Raw genomic sequence first — 26891 nt, forward strand, 5'->3', positions numbered from 1 at the left:
AACAGCATATCAAGGCCTGAGTTGTTAGGATGTTTCCCCCACTCTATTCAATTGTCCCCCAGCATCATAATTTACTTTACAGAGTAAAGTTAGCACACTAACTCGACTCCAGAAAGATGGAAATAATAATCAGTCATATAGATTTTATGTTTGCATTCATTTTGGTGGTGCTAGTATTCCAGTGCAGAAAAAGGGGTTGTTTTGGTGGACCATATTGAAGTTTTTACACAGAGGAATTGTGTATTAATGTTCACACACTTCAAAACAGATTTATTAAAAAAAAATGTTTATTGACATCAGAAGCAATTTAACTTTCAACAATAAACAAGGCGGTTTTTTTTCTTATTCTTGCTATTACAGTGGTACATAAAGATCAGTAAAACAACTGTGATACGTCAATTTTGATAACATGTCATTTGAAATAAAAACACAGGGGAAAAAAAGAAGAGACACTCAGATCTAAACTTAGAACGTTTTTTTATGTGCTGTGCACCTCTAGCTAGGGTAAATACTGTAAGCCCAACCCTTTACACTGTACCAGGCAGGATAGTGGTCTAGGAACTATCACTGAAAAAAAATAAGACTGGCAGAAAGATACAGACACAATACTTGTGTAGTGTCAACTATACAAAAAAGGAGAAAAAAACTGTACAGCATAAAAACAACTGATATACACAGCCTTTTTTGTTGTTTTTTTTCCTACCCCTTGGATACTAACGTATTTTCTTTCAGTAAGTGAAGTGTGTACAAGGGGGTTAAATGCTTTATAAACAAGAAAATGACCACTACACGTGTAACTCCCCAGCTACTAGTCGTCGTCATCATCGAAGTCGTCGTCCTCCTCGTCATCATCGTCGTCATCGTCGTCGTCCTTCTTCTCTACCTTGGCCGGGGCTTTGCTTGGTGCTGCTGCTGTTGGTGCGGCGCCTGGTTTGCCCTTAGCGCGGTATGCTGCGACGTCCTGCGGTGGAGGAATGAAAAGATATTGAATTAATGCCGAGACCTTAAGTACAGTCATTCCTAATTAAAGCTCAAAAGGGAGAGCAGCACAACGTGAATTATCATTTGTAAAAAAAAAAAAAAGTGGTTGTCATTACCTTCTCATACTTCTCCTTCAATTTAGCTGCCTTCTTCTCAAAGGGCTGCTTGTCCTCTGAAGCGGTGCCGTTCCACATCTCACCCAGCCTCTTGGCAACTTCTCCAATGGTCAGACCAGGGGCCTCGCCTTTCACCTTGGGGCGATACTCCGCGCAAAAGACGAAGAAGGCAGATCTGGAAAAAAAACAAGAGACAAGCTTGTCATTTACACAGTAAAACATGCTTCATATTGTGTCTTTACAACAAGCTGTTCAGATTGGGGTTTTTTCTCTTTCAAGAGGCTGTAAAATCATGAAGTGTTGACTTGCAGTACTTACGGGGGTCTCTTGGGGGCATTAGGGTCCTTGAACTTCTTCGTCTTGGATCCCCTGGGTGGTATGTAGCTCATCATCTCCCTCTCATAGCGTACCTTGTCCGACCTGGCCAGGTCCTCAAATTTACCCTTCTCCTTGGCAGACATCATCTGAAAATAGAGAAGTAACTTGCTGATTGTACTGTCTTCGTACTTAAGTATTCCTTTTTTGACTCAGACACTAATGAAGAGTGGCATGTAGGCCCTCTCTCAAGAATGAGATGTGGAGTTTAAGAAGCAGACTACAAGTGGATCACCATCATCCATCCATCCTACCTTCCACCGCTCAGAGCACTTCTTGGAGAACTCAGAGAAGTTGACCGAAGCTTCGGGGTGCTTCTTCTTGTGCTCCTCCCGACAAGTCTGGACAAAATAGGCATAGGAGGACATCTTGCCCCTCGGCTTTCCTGGTTCTTTCACCATCTTGACGGCAGTCAATCTAAAAAGCAAATGTTTTAGGTTAGCTGTGCTAGTGCATTAGGTATTCAAATATGAATTGTATTTGCATGGTCTACTTTGGGGAAGACAAAGTGAAAAAAAAAAAAAAAATTATCAAAAATATAAATTCTAAAAGCTGTATTTATAAAAAAAAAAAAAAAAAAAAAAAAAAAAGTATCAATTAAAACCTTAATTCTAAATATAAATAATAAATAGCATGTAAGATATACCCACCTACCATGTTCCTCGTACTATACTATGGGCATGTCTTTTTTATTTCCCTCCATTGACCACTAGTATTGATGGCACTACTTTCGAGACCCGCCCTCCCTGCTGTCAAACTGCACTAAGTTAAGACCCGTTACAACAGCACAGACTACTGCGCTGAAAATCACTTTATTTATTGGTGTGATCTGTGCCGTGGCCTTTAAATAAAACTAAGTGGTCAACTCCCATTTTTGTTGATTAAAAACTGGCTAAAAGCATAAAAATCTGATAAAAACACTCATAAATATATATATTTTCCATGCAGAGATGCGCTTTTCCGCTACTTCCACATGAATCTGCAAAACTTCCTGCATAACATAAACCTTATTGTGTGCAATGGAGACAAAATGTATCTTTTTTGTTTTTGCACAAAAAAAAAAAAATCTGCAATAAAGAAATTATCCATGTGGGAAAAAAACCTTATTTCATTATATTCATGTTTCATAAAAGAAATAACTTTGACACAAAAAAAGACAACTTGCACATTAAATGTGTATTTATTGGCAAATAACACTTAAAATGTGATTAAACAATCTTCTCTTATCAGTCTTCTTATTCTGTAAATAATTGCAAAAGATTTGTAAAATGTGTTTTAAAACTCTTCATTTTCTGTATGTTTTTCCCTGTTAAACGCTACTGTAAGTCCCAGTTAAAGCTGTGTGTGTCGACCGGAGTATAGTAATGGCGCATAGGCTTTCGTTGTAGGAAAAGGAGGTCAACAACGACGGCAATATTTCTTCTTCCATTTTGTGAGAATGCCTTCTTCATGAAAGAAAGTCCCCCTCAAATGTCTCCTCCCGCCCTGCAGTTCGCTTTGCAACGCGACAAATACGTCTGGAAAGCCGGCGAAATAGACAAAATATTTCCCCCGATGGATTCCTATTGCACTAGCCGGTTTGTATAGTAATACATTGGGTCTGTGCTGTGTCTATGAGCGGTAGCTACTGCCTTGGTTTCTATGAGCCTCCTAATGGCCGCTCGTCTTCATCCACTAACATGGAGAATATGGCTCCTTCTCTTTGTGTCAACGCACAGCCCCAATAGAGGGCAGAGCGACCGCAGACGAGGTGCGACCACTTCATTTCAACCCGCGATTAAAACCCTTTATAAGCGTCGGAAAAATACCGCAATGGTGTCGTTGGAATCATGAGATGTTGAACTTTCTTTTGCCGTCGTTACATTTTATAGTTACGGGTTTGTTTGGCGAGAAAACACGGTTAGAAAAAGTTGAAGTGAACTGCGCCTCTCTGTCACTACACAGCCTCGCTGCTCTGCTCTTTCCTATGCGAATACAGTCAGCCATTACAGTAGAAAAGCGCAGATCAGTGAGGTAATTTTTTCACCGTTTTCTCATTTGTATTATAGCAAACTAAATATATGACTGTATCCATCTTGAGTCGGTGTTTCTTTTTCTTATGTTTTTATAAATTTTAACGTTTTTATGAGAAACCTTTACATGACAGGCAAATGCACTGCAATGGCTATAGCAGACAGTCTTCTACACCATTGTCGCTAACCAGTGTTGTCCAAGCTACACATTTTTCTTTTTTACGTGATTTTCTACCGTTTCATCGTATCCATTTTGTACTATATGACACAACATTAATATACAAAATTATTCCTATTTACCAAAATGAACAATTTTCGTCGAATTCACTCAAGGTTAATATTAATTTCTTCCTTTTTTTTCTCCATATAGCGGTCTGGTTCCACTACTCCCAGTGCAGGATAACGTTACCTGCTTTAACATCCCGTTATTTTGTTGTTTTTTTAACCTTAAAAGCATTAAAATCATTCACAAGCAATAAGATGTTTTGTCTTCAACCATAGCAAACATATAAGTAAGATATTTATAAATGTTATCATCATTACAGTACTTAAAATATGTCGTGTGTGATACTTACCAGTGGGACTATCGCTGGATCTCAATGCTCTGCAATGGCTGTGTGTGAGGGAACATAGGCGATACGCAGTGTCTCTTCAGTCTTCAGCTCTCTAACATTACTCTCGGCGGAGCTCTCTTCCTATTGGTCAGCGCCCGGTCTGGCGCTCCTCTGATTGGCCGGCGGCTTTTCATTGTCCTAATAGAAGAAGAGCTCTGATTGGCTGCCTTTTGTGAAACGTCACTGAAGTTTTCCGAGGCGCGTGTATACAAAAATTCTTCGTGTCCCAGCATGCTGGAGCTGGTAGTAGTGTAGTGTGTTTGCCATAGTATTGAATTCACTACGTTGAGCACAGTGTTACAGTAGGCAAGTTAAATGAATGAGACAACGTGGAGCGGCTTGCAGTCAGTGAACTAGGCAGGCTGTATAAAATGTTATGCGATGGTTGTTAGACATGCTGTCCTCCTCTTCATCAACCAGCTCCTATTGTCCAATGCATCGTCAATACACCTGAGCTTTATTTGCGAAATTAGGACTTTGAAAATGCATAAAGTGAACATAGAGTATTCACGTTTAAACGATATAGCAGATGTTTCCTCACCACCCCCACATGCACTGGATATGACATTTGAAAGAATTTGGCTCTGAGTTAGAATGAAAACAATGCAGTTAATAGTCTGCAGCTTAATTACAGTATAAAGTGTGATTTTAATTTTCAGCCCAATTATTGAGAAAACCTCACTACGCTGACTATACCACACAGTGTTTTTAGTCTTTACATGCATACATAATGATTACAGCATACTTATTCAGTGCTGTAGGTTTGCTTATAAGCCTGTAGTCCCTATTAGGCTAATACATCAATAGGCATCAAATCATGATTTTATTCAAATCATTACATTTTATTTTTCTCAGCACAATATGCTTTTTGGTCTCATATTTATAGGCTTCATATACAGTATAGCTGATTGAAAGATGATAGTGTGCTCATCCCCAATTAAAAGGTATGGAGATCAAAGAGCTGCTGTACAGTTTAAGCCAAAGTTAGTGGATAAAGCAGTTTATAGTTAGAAGGAAGGAATTTGACAATACTTTGAATTTGTTAATTACACTGTAAACAGTGATTTTAATTTTCAACCGATTATTGACTATACCACACAGTGTTTTTAGTCTTTACATGCATACATAATGATTGCAGTCTACTTATTCAGTGCTGTATGTTTGCTTATAAGCCTGTATAGTCCCTATTAGGCTAATATATCAATAGGCATCAAATCATGATAAATGCATTAAATATATGGGCCTACTAGGCCTCGAGATTTTATTTTTCTCAGCACAATATGCTTTTTGGTCTCATATTTATAGGCTTCATATACAGTATAGCTGATAGAAAGATGATAGTGTGCTCATCCCCAATTAAACATTTTGGCGATCAAAGAGCTACTGTACTGTTTAAGCCAAAGTTAGTGGATAAAGCAGTTTATAGTTAGAAGGAAGGAATTTGACAATACTTTGAATTTGTTAATTACACTGTAAACAGTGATTTTAATTTTCAACCGATTATTGAGAAAACCTCAAAAACTGACTATACCACGCAGTGTTTTAGTCTTTACATGCATACATAATAATTACAGTACACACTTATTTAGTGCTGTATGTTTGCTTATAAGCCTGTAGTCCATATTAGTCCCTAGGCTAATGTATCAATAAGCATCAAATCATGATAAATGTCTTAAATATAGGCCTTGAGATTGATCAATTTTATTTTTCTCAGCACAATATGTTTTTTTGGTGTCATTTTTATTGGCTTCATGTACAGTAGCTGATTGAAAGATGATAATGTGCTCATCCCCAATTAAAACTGATGGAGATCAAAGAGCTACTGTACTGTTTAAGCCAAAGTTAGTGGATAAAGCAGTTTATTATTATTATTATGTTAGAGAGAAGGAATTTGACAATTTGTTTTTACAATTAGACTGAGTGAAATGTTGCTTGCAGGCCTGTTGTTTTGCAATAATATATTCAAACTTGCTAATTGCAGGTCCAATAGATATAATAGGTCTGTACAATATGATAGCCGCAGAGGGCTTTTCACTCCCAACCCCAGACACATTGCTCTGTGCAATTAACTGGTTAAAGCTCAAAATTACAATATACTTACATTGGAAAAAGACAATAGTGAGAATCCATTCATTTTAATGCAACCCACTGTTGCCAGCCATATTATATATAAACAGATAAGGGCTTTTAAGGCTGTTTTATGTTATTTTAATTTGTTATGCAATGACATTGTGTTAGACCAGATTAATAACTAATATTTTACTTAACACTAACAATATCCTCCTTTTATGATAATTTAATTCAGATTATAATACAGAATATATAGCCTACTACAGCGTATCTCATAAGGTTTTCACAGTTTTTCCACCCGATTTCCTGTCATATCTTATACAAATTCAGCAACACTCTAAAACCACATTGTCTTGTGCTGCTGTTGTACAGTTGACCAATTCGGCTTATTAGCTCTGTCGAGATGTCAAGAGGTCATCTGATTGTGTTTTTGCTTGTTTGTCTGCTCGACGACAGATCTTCTAAAGTTACATAGATGTGAAATTTGCTGTGCACACTTGTGCTATTCAAAGAAACCTACTGTAATGAGTTTGATGACAATGTGACCTTGCTCTAGCGCCACCATCAGACAAAGATTCGAATTTATTTAACTGAACTTTCCCATTAACTGTGTCCTTAATCTCCTGCCAATATATACTGTACATACAATATGCTGTGCACTAGTGTAATTGAACATAACTAGGGGTTATAACTTACATATTATACAAGAACTGTGCATATGTATTTTTCTGTTTATATTCACATTTCCAGTAGAATACTGATGTTTGTGACCTCGTGACCTCCGCTTAACGCCACCATAGGTAAAACAGTCACATATAAACAGAGGAGAAAAGGGCGTCCATTGAGCTGGCCAGCCTGCAAATATTTCAGGATGAGGATTTCAGACTGTGAAAGGGGCCTTTCTCAAGATGACTTGCTTATTTTGCCCAAAGTGGAGGTAATGGAATTATCTGTCTTTAAAGGATTGTCTGTGTGTTTAAATATGGTGGTGGGGGGTGGGGTGCTAAAATAAAGAACATGTCCAAGTTCATTATGATTTGCAAAACGTAATCATATGCCCTCTGAGGGTAATATTATAACCATACGTGCTTAAGAAATAATTAATTGTTTCTATATGCATTTAATGAGGTAATGGGTATCTAATAAATATGCTTCGGTTTAGCAGTTAATATAGAAACAAAGAAAAATGGCTGACAGAGTTTATTCTTATCCTTGAATTAAGAATGGGAAGGGGGAACTGATTCCAAATGCCAATCACAACCCAGACTCAGGCCACATGTCTGCCTGTGATGCTGCCTGTCTGTGTCTCATTTTGCATCAGGAGATGCCACGGCAGAAAGCTATAGCCTGCTCATGAGGCGAGGAGGCGGCCGGTTTATGCATTCTAATGAGCCCTCCCTGGGAAAGATATGCAAATTCATTTTGTCATCAAGAGGAAAAATAGAGGACAGGAGAGTAGGAGATACAGGAGGGGCTTAAGGGAGGAGGGCACATGCAAGAGGCGGGATAGGGTGGAGGGAGACATGTGTGTGCACGTCTGTGAATATGTGTGTGGTGGGTTGGGGAGGGTTACAAGAGCAGGAGGTGTGAGAGTTGGGATGTACTATAGAACCAGAGTGAGGTGACATATGTAACCCCCATCCCACCCCCACCCAAATAAACTCCATCCTTCTACCTCTCAAATAAATAAATAATAAATCAGCTTTATTTACAAAACCAGATAACTACAGACTGGATGAAGGAGACATTTATACAGGCTAGTCTTCCAAAATAGAAGTATCTCAGGTGACGTACTGTTGCAAGTATATCTGAAATATCAGAGCAGATAATTAGGCTAATCAGTTTCAATTTTGACAATTAATTCATCGTTTTGGTCTCAAGTTCGCAAATACGAAAGGTTGCTCTTCTGTTTTATATCAGTTTAAAATAGTTATAATAATGTAATAATAGTTCTATATAATATAGTAAGCAGTTCTGCTGTTTCTAATTAACTCTAAACTCTGAATAAACTGTTAAAAATTGTGTGTGGGGGGGTGGGGCTTGTAATTTGTGATGGGCAATGCCATTATTAATGTGGGGTAAATGAATATCTACTATTACCACTAATAAATAAATAAATAAATAGAATTGCAATTGAACTTATTATATTTTATTACATATATAATAAATATATTACATATGATTATATTACTATTACCACAAATAATAATATATATATATATATATATATATATATATATTCATTCAAAGGCATAATTTTAGAAGGGAAATGTAAATCTTAAATACCATGTTTTTAAGATTGAAATATAAACTGCTTGTCTAACAAGTATAAATATATATATATATAATATAACAAGTTACATTTATAATATATATATATATATATTTATATATAATATTATATAATATGTTATTCAAGATTTATAATTCCCTTCTAAAATGATGCCTTTGAAGACAAGCAATAATAATAATTGCCTAGGCCTATTGCTATAAAGATAATTATAATTTATGAAGTGTTAAAATGCAGCGTATCTTTTATCATGTCATGTTCATGTTCATGTATTCTCACCAATAAGTGTGTCGGTTTCATGGGCAGTGCCAACCTACACTACCAACATGAACAATAACTTGAGCAATAGATGCTCAATTTATTGAGCAGCTCTTGGCATCATGCCAAATGATGCCTTTGAATATATATATATATTCATTCAAAGGCATCATTTTAGAAGGGAAATATAAATCTTGAATATGTTTTGTAATGTTTTTAAGATTGAAATATAAACTGCTTGTCTAAAAATATAACAAGTTAAATTTATAATTTATTATAATAGTATTATTTATTAATAATTACCTAGGCCTATTGCTAAGATAATTATAATTTATGAAGTGATAAAATGCAACGTATCTTTTATCATGTCCATGTTCATGTATTCTCACCAATGAGGGCCGGTTTCATGGGCAGTGCCAACCATCAGTACCAACATGAACAACTTGAGCACAGGCTTCCGCAATCAAAGCTTAAAACTTTCCTGTTTGCTGTTGCCTTTTATCAAACCAGATAATGATCTTATACTGCACTAGAGCTTTTACTCTTGTGTGTTATATTTCTATTTTAGCTTCTATCCTAGCTTTTTTTTTTTTAAATTTAAATTTTCTAATCTTTAATGTTTTTATAATTATAATGTTTTAATTATGTCTTAATGTTCTTTTGCACTTTGTCGCAATGTTCTTGAATGTTTATGTAAAGCACTTTGAATTGCCCTGTTGCTGAAATGTGCTACACAAATAAAGCTGCCTTGCCATCAGCAGTTCACTCGGATTACCAAATTGGAGGCCAGCGGAACCTTTGTCCGTCAGAGGGGGGGGAAGACAAAGGACGCTGCACAGCCGCTGGTGGGCGGAAAGAGAACGTTTCTCACACGAACAGGCAGAAGGATGCACATGGACTCAGTCCGCCGGCGGGGATTTATAACCACATACAGCTCTGCGTGGATGGATTTCGCCGACCAGCATCGTAATATCAAACATACTTTAAGTTTTGTGTCGGTATGTATACGTTTTTATTCATGAAAACAGAAAAATGAGACTTTAGGGAGTGAAATTAACAACCGGCGTCAGGCTAATGTGTTAGCATGTTAGCAGCCGGGTGCAGAGGCTGGTAGTTTAGTTTGGAGTTTATCTCAACAGGACGTTTGCCTTTCGTATAATAGCTAGCTAGATGATGTTAATGGTGTTATCAGCTTTACATTTTGCCCTTAAAACAGTGCCATATATTACTAACTTTTGTGTGCAGTTTGAATAGTTAAATGCATAAAACTTACTCCTGTGCTCCAGCTATAGGTGGCAGAGTGTACTGTAGCTGGCCTGGTCGACCCACATGTGCCCACAGACATCTATCTTTAGGTTGGTTTTGTGTAGAGGGGCAGGGAAACCGCTTGAGTCCTGGTTTAATTTCCTCTTGATATCAGCAAAAACTGTTGATGTATAAGAACACTCTTAATAACACAAGAATTATATACATTTGGACCAAATCTGTAGACAAATGTGGAGTAGGGTTGGACAGTATGAATGAAATATTGTACCATAATCATTTTATATTAATACTAATAATATTAATTAAATTAAATTAAATTTCGAAATCAACTTTTACCAATACAGTGAATTGAATACCTGACAGATGAAAGTACTTTATGACATGAATTCAAAATCCTGTACATTTAATATTGCCATAAAGCTTTTTGCTAATTGTTTTGCAACATTGCTTTCAATTAGGGCTTTCAATTAATTCAAATATTTAATCACAAATGAATCACACATTTCTTTATCTGTTCAAAATGTACCTTAAAGGGAGATTTGTCAACTATATATAACTTACTCATGTCCTTCAGCATACTGTAACAGGCCTCGTCGTCCCACATGTGCCCACAAACATCTCTCTTTAGGTTAGTTTTGTGTAGAGGGGCAGTGAAACCGGTCCTGGTTTCATTTCCTGTAATATTATTGATATCAGCAAAAACAGTTTTGATGTAAAAGAACACACTTAATCCCATAATTATATACATTTGGACCAAATCTGCAGACAAATGTGGAGTAGGGTTGGACAGTATGAATGAAATCTTGTACAATAATCATTTTATATTATTACTAATATATTTAAAAAATCCAGAAATTAAAATTTCTAAATAAACTTATATACCAATACAGTGAATTGAATACCTGACAGATGAAAGTACTTTGACATGAATGCACAATCCTGTAAATTCAATATTGCCATAAAGCTTTTTGCTAATTGTTTTGTAACATTGCTTTCAATTAGGGCTGTCAATTAATTCAAATATGTAATCGCAAATTAATCAAAACATTTTGTATCTGTTAAAATGTACCTTAAAGTGAGATTTGTCAAGTATTTAATACTCTTATCAACATGGGAGTGGGCAAATATGCTTGCTTTATGCAAATGTATGTATATATTTATTATTGGAAATCAATTAACAACACAAAACAATGACAAATATTGTTTGTTGTCAAATGTTGATTTAGTGTAAAAAAATATTCTCAAATCATAACATGGCAAACTGCAGCCCAACAGGCAACAACAGCTGTCAGTGTGCTGACTTGACTATGATTTGCCCCAAACTGCATCGGATTATCATAAAGTGGGCATGTCTGTAAAGGGGAGACTCGTGGGTACCCATAGAACCCAGGTCAGAGGTCAAGAGAACCTTTTGAAAATGGCCATGCCAGTGTTTCCTAACCAAAATTTTGCGTAAGTTTGAAGCGTTATTTAGCCTCCTTCACAACAAGCTAGTATGAGATGGTTGGTACCAATGGATTCCTTAGGTTTTTCTAGTTTCATATGATGCCAGTATCTTCACTCTAGCTCTAAAAAGCCTGCTGAAACCTAAAAATAGCAAGTTGTGTTAATGCGTTAAAGAAATTAGTGGCATTAAAACGAATTTGCGTTAAAGTGTTATCGCGTTAACTTTGGCAGCCTTACTTTCAATTTAACTAGATATTCATTTTATACAATATAGAAAAATCTTGGTTTACGAATTTCTGTAGTCTCACGGTATACAGTATATCATCTTATAGTCCTACTCTGAAGCAGAGTGCATTTACATGTACTTTCATAACTTGAAGGCATTGAGTAACATTGCCCTCTGTGGTGCTGTATTGTTCTCCCCAGCTCCTTCGGAGGTGAGCCAGGTTGCAGTGACATGGTAATATTTTTTGAGTGGTACCGGATGGCCGTGGACCAGAAGAGCAGCAGTGGTTTGCCAATGACTGGTGAAGACACTGGTTTGGGGGCTTTGGCCTCACCACTGGCAGGGTATTTGGGAAAAGTCAGTAGAGCTCTTGTTTTCCTCTAACAGTTGTCACTTGCGCAAAGCTGAAAATTGTATTTGAAAGATACTGTGACTGTGCAGTACCAATCCAAATCAAAAAAAAAAAACACAAACGGAAATCTTTAGTAGTAAAAGGCGAAAGTTTTTGGTGGTCTTGAAACATATAATGATGTGTGGAATCACAGATTGTTGTATACATTATGTATGTTGTATGAGAAACTGTGTACTGTGTTTGTGTGTGTAATTCATCCTCACTAAACTGTCACTCACACTGATGAGCAGAAACCCGAGGCCAAAGTTTTGAGAGAGAAAAAAGCAAACCCTAAAACATGAAAATAACTTTCAGCAGTTCTTACTCTTGTATGCTTCACTTCTGCAAGGTAAACAAGTAAAACCTGCTCTAATGCATGTGTACAGATGAGTATTGGAAGAATATAATAACGAATGCTGCTGACAGTGGTGGAGAAATGAAAAAGATGCTGAAACATGGCAGTGAAGTTCCACTCATCTGATGAAAATATGCAGGCTAAAATTGAATGTGCATGAATGGTGAAAATCAGATGTAACTTTTGTGCAGCGTTACATGTTCTTTAAAACTGTTTGATGACTTTGGTTTGAATATGAAAATAGTAAAACAGTCATCCTTTTTTTATGGTCTTTATTAATACCAAGTTTCTGTGGCCTTACGTTGTTTTTTTTAAAGGTTCAGGAAAGGGCTGCTTCGCTGGAGTATTGTCCTTGGTGTACTTCGAAGGGCTTGACCTACGCTCTGCGCTCTTACCACATCAACCTCCAGGAGTCAATCACCCTCTGCACAAACCCACAGGTAAGTCCCAGTACTGCTGGCACATACATAGATACACTATCTTTTTTGCTAGCTGCCATGTTAACCTTTCCGTATCCCTTCCCACATAGTGCCTTTTCCCTCTGGTCAGCCAGCCCTTGGAGGATGTTTTGGCTGGCTTGAATCCTGTGAAGCCCACTGTTGGGAACAAAAGAAAAAATGCCTTGGCACTGGAAAAGGAAGAGTCGATTGGACCCGTACAAAAACGCCTGCGATCATGTGACCTTGAGAGTCTTGGGCCACAAAGTATTACGGACACACTAATCGGCAAAGCAGAGCTTGGTGCTGTAAACGTTGTCAGTAATGGCCAACATGCAGCACCCAAGACCGATGATGAGAAGTCAAATGGATACAGGGAGTCTCCGGTTGCAGAGACAACAGGACGGGAGTCACTACAAGATGATGATGATCTTCTGGACAAGGAACCAGAGGATGCTGCTTGTACAAATGGTTTTGCTCCTCCTACATGCTTGACACCAGCTGGACACCTGCAGTGCTCATCAGAAGCCTTGGTGACCGCTGATGGAGATGAACCTGCCTCTTCTCCTCACCGTGGTGCATCAGAGGCAGTGGATGACTTGAGGCAGGTGAAGAGTCCTCCTGAGGTGCTGAACAGACGCTGCAGTCTGGACTCCAATCAGTCCCTTTTCACAAATGAGGACATTTATTCAATTGAAATCAATACATCATCGTCTCTGCACAATGAGCAGACCGCAAGGACAGAACAGGTAGCACTGCCTGCAGACATCACCGCATGTAAGGATATCAAGTCAGAAACTGAGGATTTGCCCTCGACCACAATAACGGAGTCAGAGGAGCTTGTATCTGTTCCCAGTCAACTTTTCTGGAGGAACAGCGACAACCTGTGTTGGTTGGACTCGCTGCTTGTTGCTTTGGTGAACTGTAAGAGCTTGAGAAAGTGTAAACCTGAAGATGAGCCTCAGTGGTCGTCTGTCTGGCAGCTGATGAGAGGATATGAAGACGTTTGTGCTGCCATCGAAGTCCATCAACAGACCGGCAGAGGTAAGTTAAACAGATAATCTACAGTATGCCTGTGCGTCTAATGTCATTTCAACAGGCTGTGTGGTGTTTTTTATTTTGCAGCATTGCATCTACAACAGAAAGTTAGTCAGAATTAATTCCCTCTTTGCCTCTGTTGTTCTTGTTTTTAAAAATACACTGATCTTAAACTACTGAAGAGCTGAGTCACCTATAATTTCTCTTTTTCTGCACCTTGTTGTGGTTTGAGTTGCCCAGGTTTTAAGATATCCATTCCTGAGACTTGTTTGTGCTGAAACAAAACATTGACCAGTGAAATATTACAGCAGTATGACTTTCCTCCATTGTATTGTGATGGTGGCAGATGTTTGAGAGGTGGATGCATCAAAATCTGGGCACATTAACTGAAATCGTCTGCATTGCTAGATACCGCAAGGGTTAATTGAGAAAATGTTTTTTTTGGTGATTTGGTTGTGGCTGCCCCCTCTTAGTCCACTAATCGGTTTCTTTAGTCGATTAGTTGTTTTTCATGCCGATTGACTTTTTTCTTAGAAACTTAAGAGCACATCTTTGGTAAACACAAGATTTAAAGTGGTGCTTTTTTGTGATTCTTTGTGGAGAAGCTCACGTTCACAGATCCGTCAATTAAATCAACTGATTGATTAGTCAACAAAATCGTGTTGTTAGTTGACTAAGAATTTCTTTGGTTGAGGACAGCCCTAGTGAACTGACCCTGACATGTTTGCATGAAAGAGATACTGCCATATGAGTTCAAATGTAGTGCTGACTACTACTTGACTGAAAAGCCTTTTAAGTTAATTTACTGGTGAATGTTTTTTGTTTTGTATTTATAATATAATGCAATGCATTTATGTGTGTTGTTTCTGTTTAGATGGTGTGGTGAGGGTGCCACATCATGTGCTACAAAAGGCCAATGCGGACCTACAGAGGCTCAGGATGTCAAGCTTCAAACTATTGCAGCCCAAGCTGCACTGCAAACTGGGTAAGCTCAGTCACTGAAGACATACTCGGCCAAGCTGTGTATGGGAAAGTGATGTTTTTTGGACATTGTTAGTTAGTGTTTGTCTCCATTGACCCACACTACCTAGATGCAAGTCTATACTTTGAAACTGTAGGTGCAGGTTTTCATATTCATCAACATGTGAGTCAGTATAGTTTCAATGTTCTTACCAATTCAGGCCAGTGGCAGCCAAATTTGAGTGCTGGTATCAGAGATGGTATTGCCGCTCAGAAATCGATTTAGAAATGCATTCTGAATGGAAGTGTCCTACCTGAGGTATATTCGCAGTGTGCACTTGTCCTATTTAAAAGACACTTTTTATAACATGGGACCAGGGATGGGCAATATTGCCTAAAAATAATATCGCAATATTTTTTCGGCAATATCGCGATACACGATATATATCGCGATATTCTCAAATATCCTCTAAGCACTTAATAAATGCTCGATTTAACCCTTTGATGCATACAATCACACCAATATGATGATTCTTGTAGTCCCTGCAATATATGTCTGCATTAAAAACCTTCTTGTTTATATTCATTAGTGGTTTCTATTGGAACAATTTTAATCTTGCATGCAAAAAGGGGGAAATCACAAGTTCAATTTAACAAAACAGTATTCACTTTAACCAAATAGTTATCTGGCAATACATGCTTTATATATTTTGATAAATACATGACACACACACGGATAGTTTTTAATGGTGTGTAATAAGTGTAAAGTAACTTATTGTTATGTTCACCAGTAAGCTGTTATAACATTGCTGATAATAAAAAATATTATTTTCCCACTAGTGTAGAAAGACTCACCAATCACAAGGTGTAGCCTACTGTGTGGCCAAAACAGCAATCGTGTCCACTCTATTCAGGCTGACAGCTTTGTTTACTATGTTAGCTGGACGTTCAGATCGGTAGTTATGGAGAAGTGGGTCACCTCTGTTAGCTGGTTGGCCAACTTTTCTCCCACTGAAATGTATAACTCCGGTAGAGCTTTCTCCGCAAAAAATGTGCGACCAGGCAGTTCATATTTAGGATCAAGAGTCTTAATGAGTCTTTTGAATCCAGGCTTTTCAACTACGCTAACCGGCGTTGCGATGTAGTTGTTTACAGCGGCCGGGATTTCTTTGCATTTTACCCTTTTTTTTGTCATATGGGATTGCTTTGGATAGCGAGGAAGCCGGAGTCCTTTGCTTCTGGGCGGGTTCTGGTTGCTTTGGTCATGTTCTCGCTACCGTACTTGCTTTGCCGCTTCAGTTCTTTCGCTTTCTCCGGGCTCCGGGCTTTCTCTCTCCACGGCTTCCCTCCAAATACAATAACACGCCGACCGAATACGTCACACACACTCGCCCAGGAGAGAGGTCTGGATGGAGGCGATGTTTGTGACATTTGTGTGTGTGTCTGAGAGGGAGCCAGAGGGAGAGAAGGAAATGCCACAGCGAGTCTCATGCCGGCGGGGTGGCTTAAAAACATTACATGACAATTTGTAGTCGATGTTCGCGATATAGTCATTTTATACACCGCATGTGGGACAAGCCGCGATACATCGACTATATTCGATGTATCGCCCACCCCTACATGGGACCATAGACTGTATTTAAAGATGGACGACGCGTCTCCCCTTCGGCACGTTCTATCACACAGACTAGAGACGATTATGGAAAGTTAAGGTTACATCTCCTCTCGTACAATCCACGAGCCTCCGGCTGTGACTACTTCACTCAGAGCAGCTGTCAATCACAGCTGTCAATCATGACATCACACCCTTTTTATAGCATCAAATAACTAATTAAAACCAAACTTTTCAGAAAAATGATGTCGGTATTCTTCATCGTAGCTTTAAAAGATCGTTTGTGTCAATGCGTTAAAGAACGAAATTTGCCTTAGCGTGTTATTAGAGCGTTAACTATAACAGCCCTAGTAATTTTCCTTTTGAGTTTGGAGAAGCAAGAACAGACTTTCCCACGTAGCTGTAGAGGAGCTGATAGATATAAACAAGTTAATAAATATAAAGAAATATCTCTTTGGACTGTATTTCTGGAGCCACCAGCACTGATAGGAAACCAGCGCCAGTTCAGGAACAATATGCAAATCGTGCCAAGCTATTGTGAGCAAAGGAGAGATGTCTGAGCGAATGTTTTTCAAACTCAACAACACCGTGCTACCAGGGCCCCTCAAGCCTTCTGTTCACGAGTACTACATTTCAAATTGCCGGATACCACTTTGTTGCCAAACAGATTACAGCGACAAAAAGAAGTGTATAAAGGAGTAGTCAGTGTTGTTTTTGCAAGTTGATTCTGCAGCATGTTGTCACATAGCTTATACACAATGTGAAAGGCTCCATCTTAGGTTTTCAGACCGCTAATGTGCTTAATTACCTTTTAATGCTGTTGTTTTTTTTCCACCTTGATGTATTGTGCATGAGATATTTGGCACGAAAACACGGCAAGCGTTAATCTTGTCATTTCAAAGCAACCATTATCACCTGATAACGCAAAGTGACAGGTTTGGACATGCAAACCTACAATTTTACTCGGCTTTAATGAAAGTGAGAAAACTTGCGTAGTGTCTCACTCTTTGCATACTGAAAAGACAAAGGGATGGGTGCGGATAGTGAGGGAGGAAACAATGCAGACACTATTCATTTTCAGGCGTGCAGACACATGTGATCTCGAACATACAACCCATATCACATCCACGGATTAAATTCTTTGAAATTACCTGGGAGTGGAGAGAGTAACCGCAGCTTCTGTCAGCACTCGTACCTGTGACGATTCTCTTAACGGCTGCATGTTTTCGCCTTTCAGGTCAAAATGAAACTCCGGTATTTGCCATGCCGCTGCTGCTAAAGATGGACTCTTGGGTGGAGCCTCTCTTCCAGTCAACCTTTCACTGGGAGTTCAAGTGCAGCGAATGCAAAACCGCCACGAAAGAAAGGTAGGGGATGAAACACGTGATAAAATACTACACATTTTAAATTGAGGGGTTTTTCTTTTTTGAAATTTGCTTCAGAGATTGAAAGCGCAGAGAAAGTAATCACTCTGGGAACAAACACATCACTCACCACAGCAATTGGATTAGGGCCCACTCTGCCTCAGGTTTGTTTGGAGTTGGGAATATTTGATAGATTAATGAATCTCTGAAGACAAGTTGCTATACGTTCCTTGTTAATAAATGGATTATTTATTTTTTTTAATCTCTTTGGACTTTGGCTCATGTATCCAAAAGTGACAGTTAATAGTCTCCAGTACTGGCTTAAAACTCTGTTCATTAAGTTTTGGTTATTAGCGACAGGTTTGATGGAGAAAAGATATCCAGTAAAGCCGTTTGAAACCTGTACAGAACAGTGCAAAGTCATGATATGAAATGATGCCACCACAAGTCAGTTATGATTCTATTATGGCTGTGCAAACTTACCCAGTTGTGGTGGTGAGAACCACAGTATCTTGGGAGAATCGAGCGTAGGGCTGCAACTAGGGATATCAGTCTAGCCCGAACATTGACTCAATGACCTTTGGCGCTGTCCATTTAGAGGTGCTGAAATTGTAATGTTTTGTGTTGTAAATATCTTGCCTTTCGTTTTATTTTATTGTGGCTTTGCTGAAGTTTATTGCCACATTTTGATCAGGTCATTGTTAAGGGTGCTCCCATCAAACACCCAGAGTATGTATGTGTGTGTGCGTGTCCGTCCAGCTGTGTCTGAGGCTGCATTCACACCAGATAAGGCGTGGCGGCGAAAACGCAGGTTATCCCATTTATTTTGAATGGGGTAGTGCGTTCATGCTGCGGCCACGACTGTGGTTGCCAAAAGAACGCAGCGGCCTGCGTCTGAAAAATAGAAACAGAATCAACTTTTGGAGAAACACAACCCGACGTCATGTTGCGGCAGCCAGTCACGTAACCGGCGATCCAGAGCTGTACAACCCAGCCATGAGGAAACAAAAGACGTTAATCGTGGCAGTTATTGGGCCATTAAAGTGACTCTCCCACACCGCCGCACAACCCTAGGGCGAATCGCCACAACGCCTGATCTGGTTTGATTGCAGCCTTACACACACCGGGACCGGCTGCGGTATGTCCTGTCTGAACAGCCTATTTGGTTAACATGGGTTGTTGATATGGATGTTAATTTAAACTATAGACCGACATGCGTAACTGGGGCAAAAATATTTTCAGTTGTAACCGTTGACATCCCTAGCTGCAACTAACAGATTATTTTCATAAATTGTCAATTAATTTTTATGATTAATCAATTATTCGTTGAGTCCATAAAATGCCAGACAGCAGTGAAAAAGGCCCATCGCAGTTTTCCAGATCCCAAAGTGACGTCTCTTGCTTGATTTTGTGTTAATTAACTAACTGATTGAGGTGCTAAACGTTTCAGCACTGATTTGGTGGATGCTTAAGACGGATTGTTTCAGAGGTACATTGTTAAAGGCCTTTTACATAGAAAGCAACAATGGCACCACTGCACTCTGAAACCCATTATTTCCAATTGCTTACGTAGCGCCCCAACGGCTTTTCGCTGCAATAACTCACCAATACCGCGTTGGTTAGTCTTTCCAACAATCACCAATCGATGGTTCGGTCGAAATAAACCCTTATTTCAGTTAGATATCTACTGTCTATCGCCTCTGCACGCTGTTTTCTCCCGCTGCCTCTCTCTCTGTCCACTGAGCAGCGGCTGAGTGGCTCTCGATCTTCAGAGACAGACCATTAAATTAGCAAAATAAAATGACAAACATCATCCAAAAAATCGCCCCAAAAAAACAACTGGCAGTGTACTCAGCCAATTGCCGACGTCCGATATATTTGTCCAATTGCCCAACACTACTGTGCGCTGGACCTAGTGACGAGCGCAGCTCAAACCGAGTTCTGTGTGAAAGGCTTTTTTGTCTTTCTTCATCTGTCTATTAGGAATGGTTCACCACACCAAATGCTAATCAGACCGCTGTATTAAGCGTTGTGTTATTACTAAATCAATAGATGATACAAGATAAACTGGTGGTCATTATATGTGGATATCTCAGATACAACAACTAATATTCACTGTTGACATGTTGATGCCACATTGTAAGGAAAATATAATTATTCTCTAATACACGCTCCTCTTTTGTGAAATTGTATAAATCCTAAACGTATTTGACGCTGTACTTTTCAGGGTTGTGAAAACTCTCCCCACCTTCACAAATGTTTTGCCTGATTGGTGCCCACTTGATGCGGTCCACTTGGCCCCGTGCAATGTGTGCCGCCAGAAGAATCAGAGGAGGACTATGGTGCTGGAGAGGTAAGAAGTGTGTGTTTGTGTGTGAAAAACTACAATTGGAAATTAAGACCACTGTATTTTAGTGGTGAGATTTTTAGTAAGAATTTGCTTCCAATCAGACCACCATTTACAAAGTAATTACATCTACTCTTAGGAAATCATTATCCTGTAGTTGTTGACGCACGGAAGGTAAATTGATTATTCTGTCAACTAGGCATGCACCAATCCAACTTTTTCAGTCCTAATAGCGATACCTGGGCTTTGGGTATCGACCTATACCGAGTACCGATCCGATACCAGCGTTTAATTTATAAGCTGTATGCCTCACTGTGTGGGAGTGACTGGGATTATTTTTTTATGAGTAAGGCAAAAAGGTAAATTTAGTGAATTGTTAGTTATTATTAAATTAATTATTCGTACACCAGCAACTTGGTAAAATATAGGAATAACAATTCAAATGTAAACAAGGGCTGTCGAAGCTTTGGTGAGAAATATTGCACAATGAAAAATCCATTAGATTTTGGTGGCGATCCGGATCATGATCCGGCTTCGGGAATTCTTTTTAATAACTCCGCTCAGCCTGTGCGTTAACACCACAGGCCACCACAGGCCACCACAGGCCACCACAGGGACGTACATGAAACCTGCCTTGGCGGAGGTCTGCGCTCTCCGAGTGCACTTCTAGTTCCTTATTTCATGGACTATTTTGGTATTAATACAATATTATTACAAACAAAAACCCTAAAGCATTCTAATACTGATTAGAAGGTCAATAACTATGGCAACAGTCGAAGCTTCGAAGCATTCGGGTCAGCCCTAGTGTAAACCTTTTAATGCAGCAGAAAATTGGTCAAAACTTTAACATTCAGGTATTTGAGTCAGTATCAGCCGGATATCGGTGCATCCCTAAGATGCCCTTTTAACAAACATATTAGCTATTGAATAATTATGTAGGTCTCCAGATTATCCCCAACAAAGTCAGATGTATGATTTTAAAAATACAAACATTTATAGCCAAATTGAGCAGAAATTTGCAGAATACTGGGATGACAAAAAACTGTCTACTATACGGGACACGGTAAGAAACTGTGCTGCTCCACAGCTACACCAAACATGAACTAATTAACTTTAATAGTCCGTCTACAGGTGTTGAGCCAAAGAACTCTCTGTCGTATAGTGGCTGTAACTGATTTCCGGGAAGATTGAAATTACAAATAACTAATACTCAAAATTGGAAATTGTCTGCAAAGAAAAGATTAATCTGTATTTTGTAATTAAATGTTAAGCTTAACCATGGCATATCCAGCATATTCATTGGAGAAAGTCCTTCTTGAGGCCTTTAATGAATAAACAACACGAAAATGCGAAATACTCACCTGCAAATTTTCTATGTCTGGGGGTTTTATTGTGAGAGTTAAGAAAGGAAGGAGTGGATCTTGTCTTTGCTTACTTTGTCAAGGTTGAAAGGAGTAATAAAGTAAACCGTCCTGGTTTGGACTGCGGACCCTCCGTGTTGTTGTTTCATAAATATAGGAACCACAACGTGATTGGTTGATGCCTTTTATTCATGGTGTGAAAGCTCAGAAAATCGACATCGTTCCGAGTAAAAAAAAAAAAAAGTCACCACTTTTTCGCTGAGTAATACTCGTGTTCTGTGCGAAAGTATTCTTGACAAAATCATTTTGAAAAAATATATTGACATGCAAATTAATCGCATGAATTAAAAATAAAAAAACGCCCCTGGTGTGTAAATGCATTTCGTCCTTCACTTTGTCATCCATTTAACCAGACGTTTTGCTTTGTGTTTTGTTTAGCGTGCCTCCAGTGTTTGCTCTGCACTTCGTAGAGGGACTTCCTGACAACGATGTCAGAATCTACACCTTCACCTTCAAGGGGAAACGCTACTCTGTCACCACTGTCATACAGTACAACCATCAACTCAAACACTTTGTCACCTGGATTTGTAATTCTGATGGTAGGTAATCCTTTATAGTTTTAATACCTGTTTCCACTGATATGACATGTAAAGAATGGGTCTCATGCAACAACGTTTTTATATTCTTGTCTTAACTTTTTTTTTTGTACCGTTGGCTCGTACGAGTGTGCCACGTCAGATTCAGTAAACGCTCCTAACTTCAGATAACCGTGTAAATGACCTGCGTAAACACGGTGAATGCTACCTGTGCGTAAATGAGCACAGGTTTATGATTGTGAATTTCCATAATTACTATACCGTATAAGGCTACGCGTCCTGCCCCATTTATCCGCCTTTGCCAGAATATCAGCACGCTGTCTACAGACACACTCTCTTCCAAAAGGGTCTGACAAAAGATGTAAGTCGTCAAGGAGAGGAAAACATGCACATTCTCAAAATTGTTTGTGGTGCTGGGAGTAGATCCCCTCCAATATTCACTTTTTTCAAAAAAATGACTTGCTCCCGCACACACTTTTCTCAACAAGGACCGAAACGTTGACAAATAAAGCAGAGAAAAGTGTGTGTGGGAGCAAGTAATTTTTTTGAAAAAGATGTAAGTCAGCCATGACGCGCCTGTTTACACTTTCTGTTGACCTTATTACAAATAGAGACAAATAAACCGTCAATTAGTGTGTAAATGAAGTCATTTTGCAAATGTTCATATTGATATTGAAGTGTTTTAAATAATAATAATAAACAATGGCCAATTTAAATTAATGATATTAGGTTTTATGAATACATTTAGCATTACGTTATAATTTGAATTGAGGCAAACAAAATGTCAACATAATTATGAAGTGTAATTAGGAAAATAGGATTTTCAAACTCAAAATTGCTTCAAAGTAATCCATCAATGCGTCAATCCATCAGTGAAAAACTGTTTTGGATAACAGCAGCCTTATTGCACATGACTCCTACAACAGGTCTGGACATCTCGTATATTGTGTTCGTACCTAAGAGAAAATTTTAAATACGAGAAAATTATGAATGCGACAAGTTCTCCTAAATCACTCGTACAACCCACTTCAAAACGAATCTGTTCGTACGAGTGGTTCTTGCATGTGGCCCATTGTCTTTACATCGAAATGTAGGTAAAATAAGTAGTTCGTAATGGCAGCCTGGTTTGCATGATTAGAGAGCAATTACTTAATTAATTTAAAATAATTTTTTTTTTTTTTAAATTAACCCCTGGAGGGTGACATTTATCACAGTTTTTTTTACATGAATAACTGAACTGTATCAGAAATAATCACAAAATACTTCAGCTTCTGGTTGAGTCACATGAAGGTTGATATGTTTATTCCTCTTCATTGAAGTTTGCCAACAGCACATTCTGCTGGACAATTCATGCAATGTTAAACTGCAGAAGACTCCAGCCATTTACATGTAGGGCTTGTTTCATTGTCATTTATAGATATTGTATTTAGGGCTGTCAATTGATTAAAATATTTAATTGCGATTAATCATTTTTGTTAGCAAAAATATTTTTTTTTATCTGTTCTAAATGTACCTTAAAGGGAGATTTGTCAGGCATTTAATACTCTTATCAACATGGGATAGGGCAAATAGATGGGCTTTATGCAAATGTATGTATATATTTATTATTGGAAATCAATAAGCAACACAAAACATGACAAATATTGTACAGAAACCCTCACAGGTTCTGCATTTAGCATAAAAAATGTGCTCAAATCATAACATGGAAAACTGAAGCCCGACAGGCAACAACAGCTGTCAGTGTGTCAGTGTGCTGACTTGACTGTGACTTGCCCCAAACTGCATGTGATTATCATAAAGTGAAAATAGAAAATAGCAGCGAGCACGTCTCCAAATATTGAACAGTATCGGCTGCCAGGTAGTGGTAAGAACAGAAGAAACAAATCACCGGCACCCCAAGATAAAGAGTCTGTATTGGTTTATTCTGGGCAATCCAAGGAAACGTGTTTCAGCTATAAGCCGTCATAGCTGAAACGCAAGTGCCAGTGATTTGTTACTTCTATTATCATAAAGTGGGCATGTCTGTAAAGGGGAGACTCGTGGGTACCCATAGAACCCATTTTCATTCACATATCTTGAGGTCAGAGGTCAAGGGACCCCTTTGAAAATGGCCATGACAGTTTTTCCTCGCCTGTTAGCTAAGGTTTCTACTAATATTTGTTTATTCTTTCCACATTTGATCTATTCTATTATTAGTCTGCGTTATGATTCACAATTTTTATGTTCTTTTCTATGTGCTGCTGCTGCTGTCTTGACTCCTGTAAAAGAGATTGTTAATAACAGTGAAACATTTTTGTGCTGTTTTTAGTTCTAAACATGTATTGTCGTACCTCTTCCTCGCAGGATCGTGGCTGGAATATGACGACCTGAAACACCCAGTCTGTCAGACCCACCAAAAGCTCTCGATCCCTGCTCAGGAGATGCACCTCGTCTTCTGGGAGGCGGAGGAGGATAAAGACCCTCGTGCCTGTTCGCCCTCCAGCACGTTCGCTGAATCTAACCCATCTAGAAATGAGATGAACCCCGGTCGAGGCGACTCGGCAGACGAACCGTTGGCTTGTACTCCCGACCAGTCTCTCCTCGTGTCTCACGACGACACCGACATCGTCTGTGCCCTCTCTGCATCTGAAGACGGCAGCAGCATCATGGACACGACGGCCGTCGTCGACACATCGATAGGTTCCACGACGCTGCTCGACACCTTCGACGGCCTTTCCCTTAATGACATCGTTACGCTCACACTGGTGGAATTAAAAGTTGATTCAGAAATGCAGCCTTTAAACGACAGCGAACAAACCGAGGAGCTGAGCGTTCCCAGACACGTTGAAATACTTGACTCTACGCCGGATAGCTCCTCCGCTGCAACAGGGGGTGAAGTGGCTCACGACCCTGATGTTGAGCTCGCCACCCCCTCCACTTCATCCGAGGACGGATCGTCCAGTGATCCGACATTCGTGCCCGGTGGCAAGAGAGGAAGAGGGAGAGGGAGAGGGAGAGCAGCTGGCAGACAAAAAGTTAAAAAGGCAGCCGTGCCAAAAGCAGCTCCACATATTTCAACACCTGCATCTTCGGGGCCCTCCAAAGTAATCGGTAGCGAACCCGTGACTGCCGCAGCTGCTCCTGGTGACACACCACCTGTTGAAACACCGCAAGCGTCCCCTGTGTCTTCTACAGACACCTCACCCATTATCACCGGTCAGAAAAGTCCCACAATGTCTGATCAGAACGCTCGCTGGTCCTACCTGCTCAGCAAACACCCACTAAGCCACGCTCACAAATCGATGGCTAAACCCCCACCCACCTCAGGTAAAGTTAAGCCCACTCCTCCATCTCACTCAACGCCCAACCCTGTTAGAAGACTGCAACCTGGAGGACTCTTCCAGAAACCACAGCTCAGGACAGAGAGCGAGGGTCTCCCGCTAAAAGCTGCAGAAATGTACTGTGGGTTCGGCGCAAAGAGCTCAAACACCCCGAGTCCGCTCCCGTCTCCTGCTCTTCTCAACGGCAAACCAACGCTGCCTCAGCTCCTGAAATCTCTAACGAACACTACAGCGGCGTCTGGCACGTCGCTCGCTGTGCCTGGAGCAACACGTCTCCCTGAAGTATTCTCCTCAAAGAAACACGGCAGCCATTCCTCGAAGCTTCCTCCGGGTCTCAGCGACACAGAAGCCCTCAGGTACAAGCTGATAAAGAAACTGAAAGCAAAGAAGAAGAAGCTCGCCAAGCTGAATGAAATGTTGGGTGGCGCCAGCCTCCGACCGGACAGCACCGCCCTTGGCTCGCCTATCACCGTCACCTCCAGCACCTACGACGGCTCCGTCTGCGACGACTTCCTCTCGGACCTGCTCTCGCCGGCGACGACGGCCAGCAACCTTTCGCCAGACAGCACGGGCTTCCTCGAGATGCTCGCCATCGGCCAAGACGGAGCAGAACAGTTGGACCGTGGGGTCAACGCAGTGGGTGCGGCGTCACAAATGAACGCGCCCAACAACGAAAACTTCCTGGAAGAGTTTCTCTCACAGGCCGTGGCTGAGAGTCCGACTGAGATGGAGACGGAGGCGCTCAGTGCACTTGAACTTTTCATTTGATCTGTGGGGGGGGGGATATGTGTTGTCTGTAAGCTCCAAGCACAGACAGCATTACTTCATATCATGAGGACAATCATGCAAAATGAACTGTTCCACATGAAGATGCAGTTTGCAGGTTTAATGTAGTGAAATCTCTCTCTGCATATTTATGTTGCTTTTCATTTTGGTGGATTATATGCATGTTAACATGTTGGATGGATGACATTTGTTAACCTTAAAACTCTCTGCTAGTTTGGCACTTTATAGTGTAAATACTGTATGTAACTGGGTTGTATGAAGCGATCGTATTTACAGCCAAAGCTTTGTTTGCTTGTTGTTTTTTTATTTTGACAAAATACTTGAAAATTCTCATTAAACTTTCACTAAAGTGTCATTAAATTAATACTTTAGATGACTCGTGTTTTTTGTACAAAATGTCATAATTATGATATTTAGGAAAAATGTCTGTTTTGTTTCAGCATCTTCATAGAGGAATAAAATATTTATATTTTCAGTTTCTGTAAATACGTGTTTGAAGTCATTCAAGCACTGTGGTATTTGTGAGTCACAGTTTTGCACATATTACAAACTCAAAGTACTGATCAATCCGAGACTGTAGCTAAGAGCAAAACTATTACTGATTATGACTTATTGTAACTGAAAGATCAATACTCTTGTGAAAATAAAAAACCCAGTTTAAGAAGAAATA

The 26891-nt window shown here is 39.6% G+C and overlaps 2 protein-coding genes across 5 annotated transcripts; one reads left to right on the plus strand and one right to left on the minus strand.

Moving 5' to 3' along the window:
- Positions 1-269: 269 nt before the first annotated feature.
- Positions 270-4197, minus strand: hmgb1a (high mobility group box 1a). The gene is made up of 5 exons (XM_074612208.1): positions 4060-4197; positions 1727-1889; positions 1416-1561; positions 1098-1272; positions 270-961 (listed from the first exon to the last, which is right to left on the minus strand). The coding sequence occupies exons 2-5, from the start codon at positions 1871-1873 to the stop codon at positions 809-811; spliced, it is 621 nt and encodes a 206-aa protein (XP_074468309.1). The 5' UTR covers positions 1874-1889; positions 4060-4197; the 3' UTR covers positions 270-808.
- Positions 4198-9513: 5316 nt separating this feature from the next.
- Positions 9514-26701, plus strand: uspl1 (ubiquitin specific peptidase like 1). Of its 4 annotated transcripts, XM_074610119.1 has the most exons (10): positions 9555-9714; positions 10003-10071; positions 11855-12011; positions 12718-12840; positions 12930-13881; positions 14750-14860; positions 17685-17814; positions 20039-20164; positions 21958-22118; positions 24459-26701. In XM_074610119.1, exons 2-10 carry the CDS (start codon positions 10046-10048, stop codon positions 26201-26203), a joined length of 3531 nt encoding a protein of 1176 aa, XP_074466220.1. In that variant the 5' UTR covers positions 9555-9714; positions 10003-10045; the 3' UTR covers positions 26204-26701. The 4 variants fall into 4 exon arrangements, with proteins under 4 accessions (XP_074466222.1, XP_074466220.1, XP_074466221.1 ...); XM_074610120.1 differs by lacking the exon at positions 10003-10071 and having other exon boundaries at positions 9557-9714; XM_074610121.1 differs by lacking the exons at positions 10003-10071; positions 11855-12011 and having other exon boundaries at positions 9514-9714.
- Positions 26702-26891: the final 190 nt, after the last annotated feature.

The sequence above is a fragment of the Sebastes fasciatus genome, chromosome 16, assembly GCF_043250625.1.
Source record: "Sebastes fasciatus isolate fSebFas1 chromosome 16, fSebFas1.pri, whole genome shotgun sequence".
Taxonomy (NCBI): Eukaryota; Metazoa; Chordata; class Actinopteri; order Perciformes; family Sebastidae; genus Sebastes; species Sebastes fasciatus.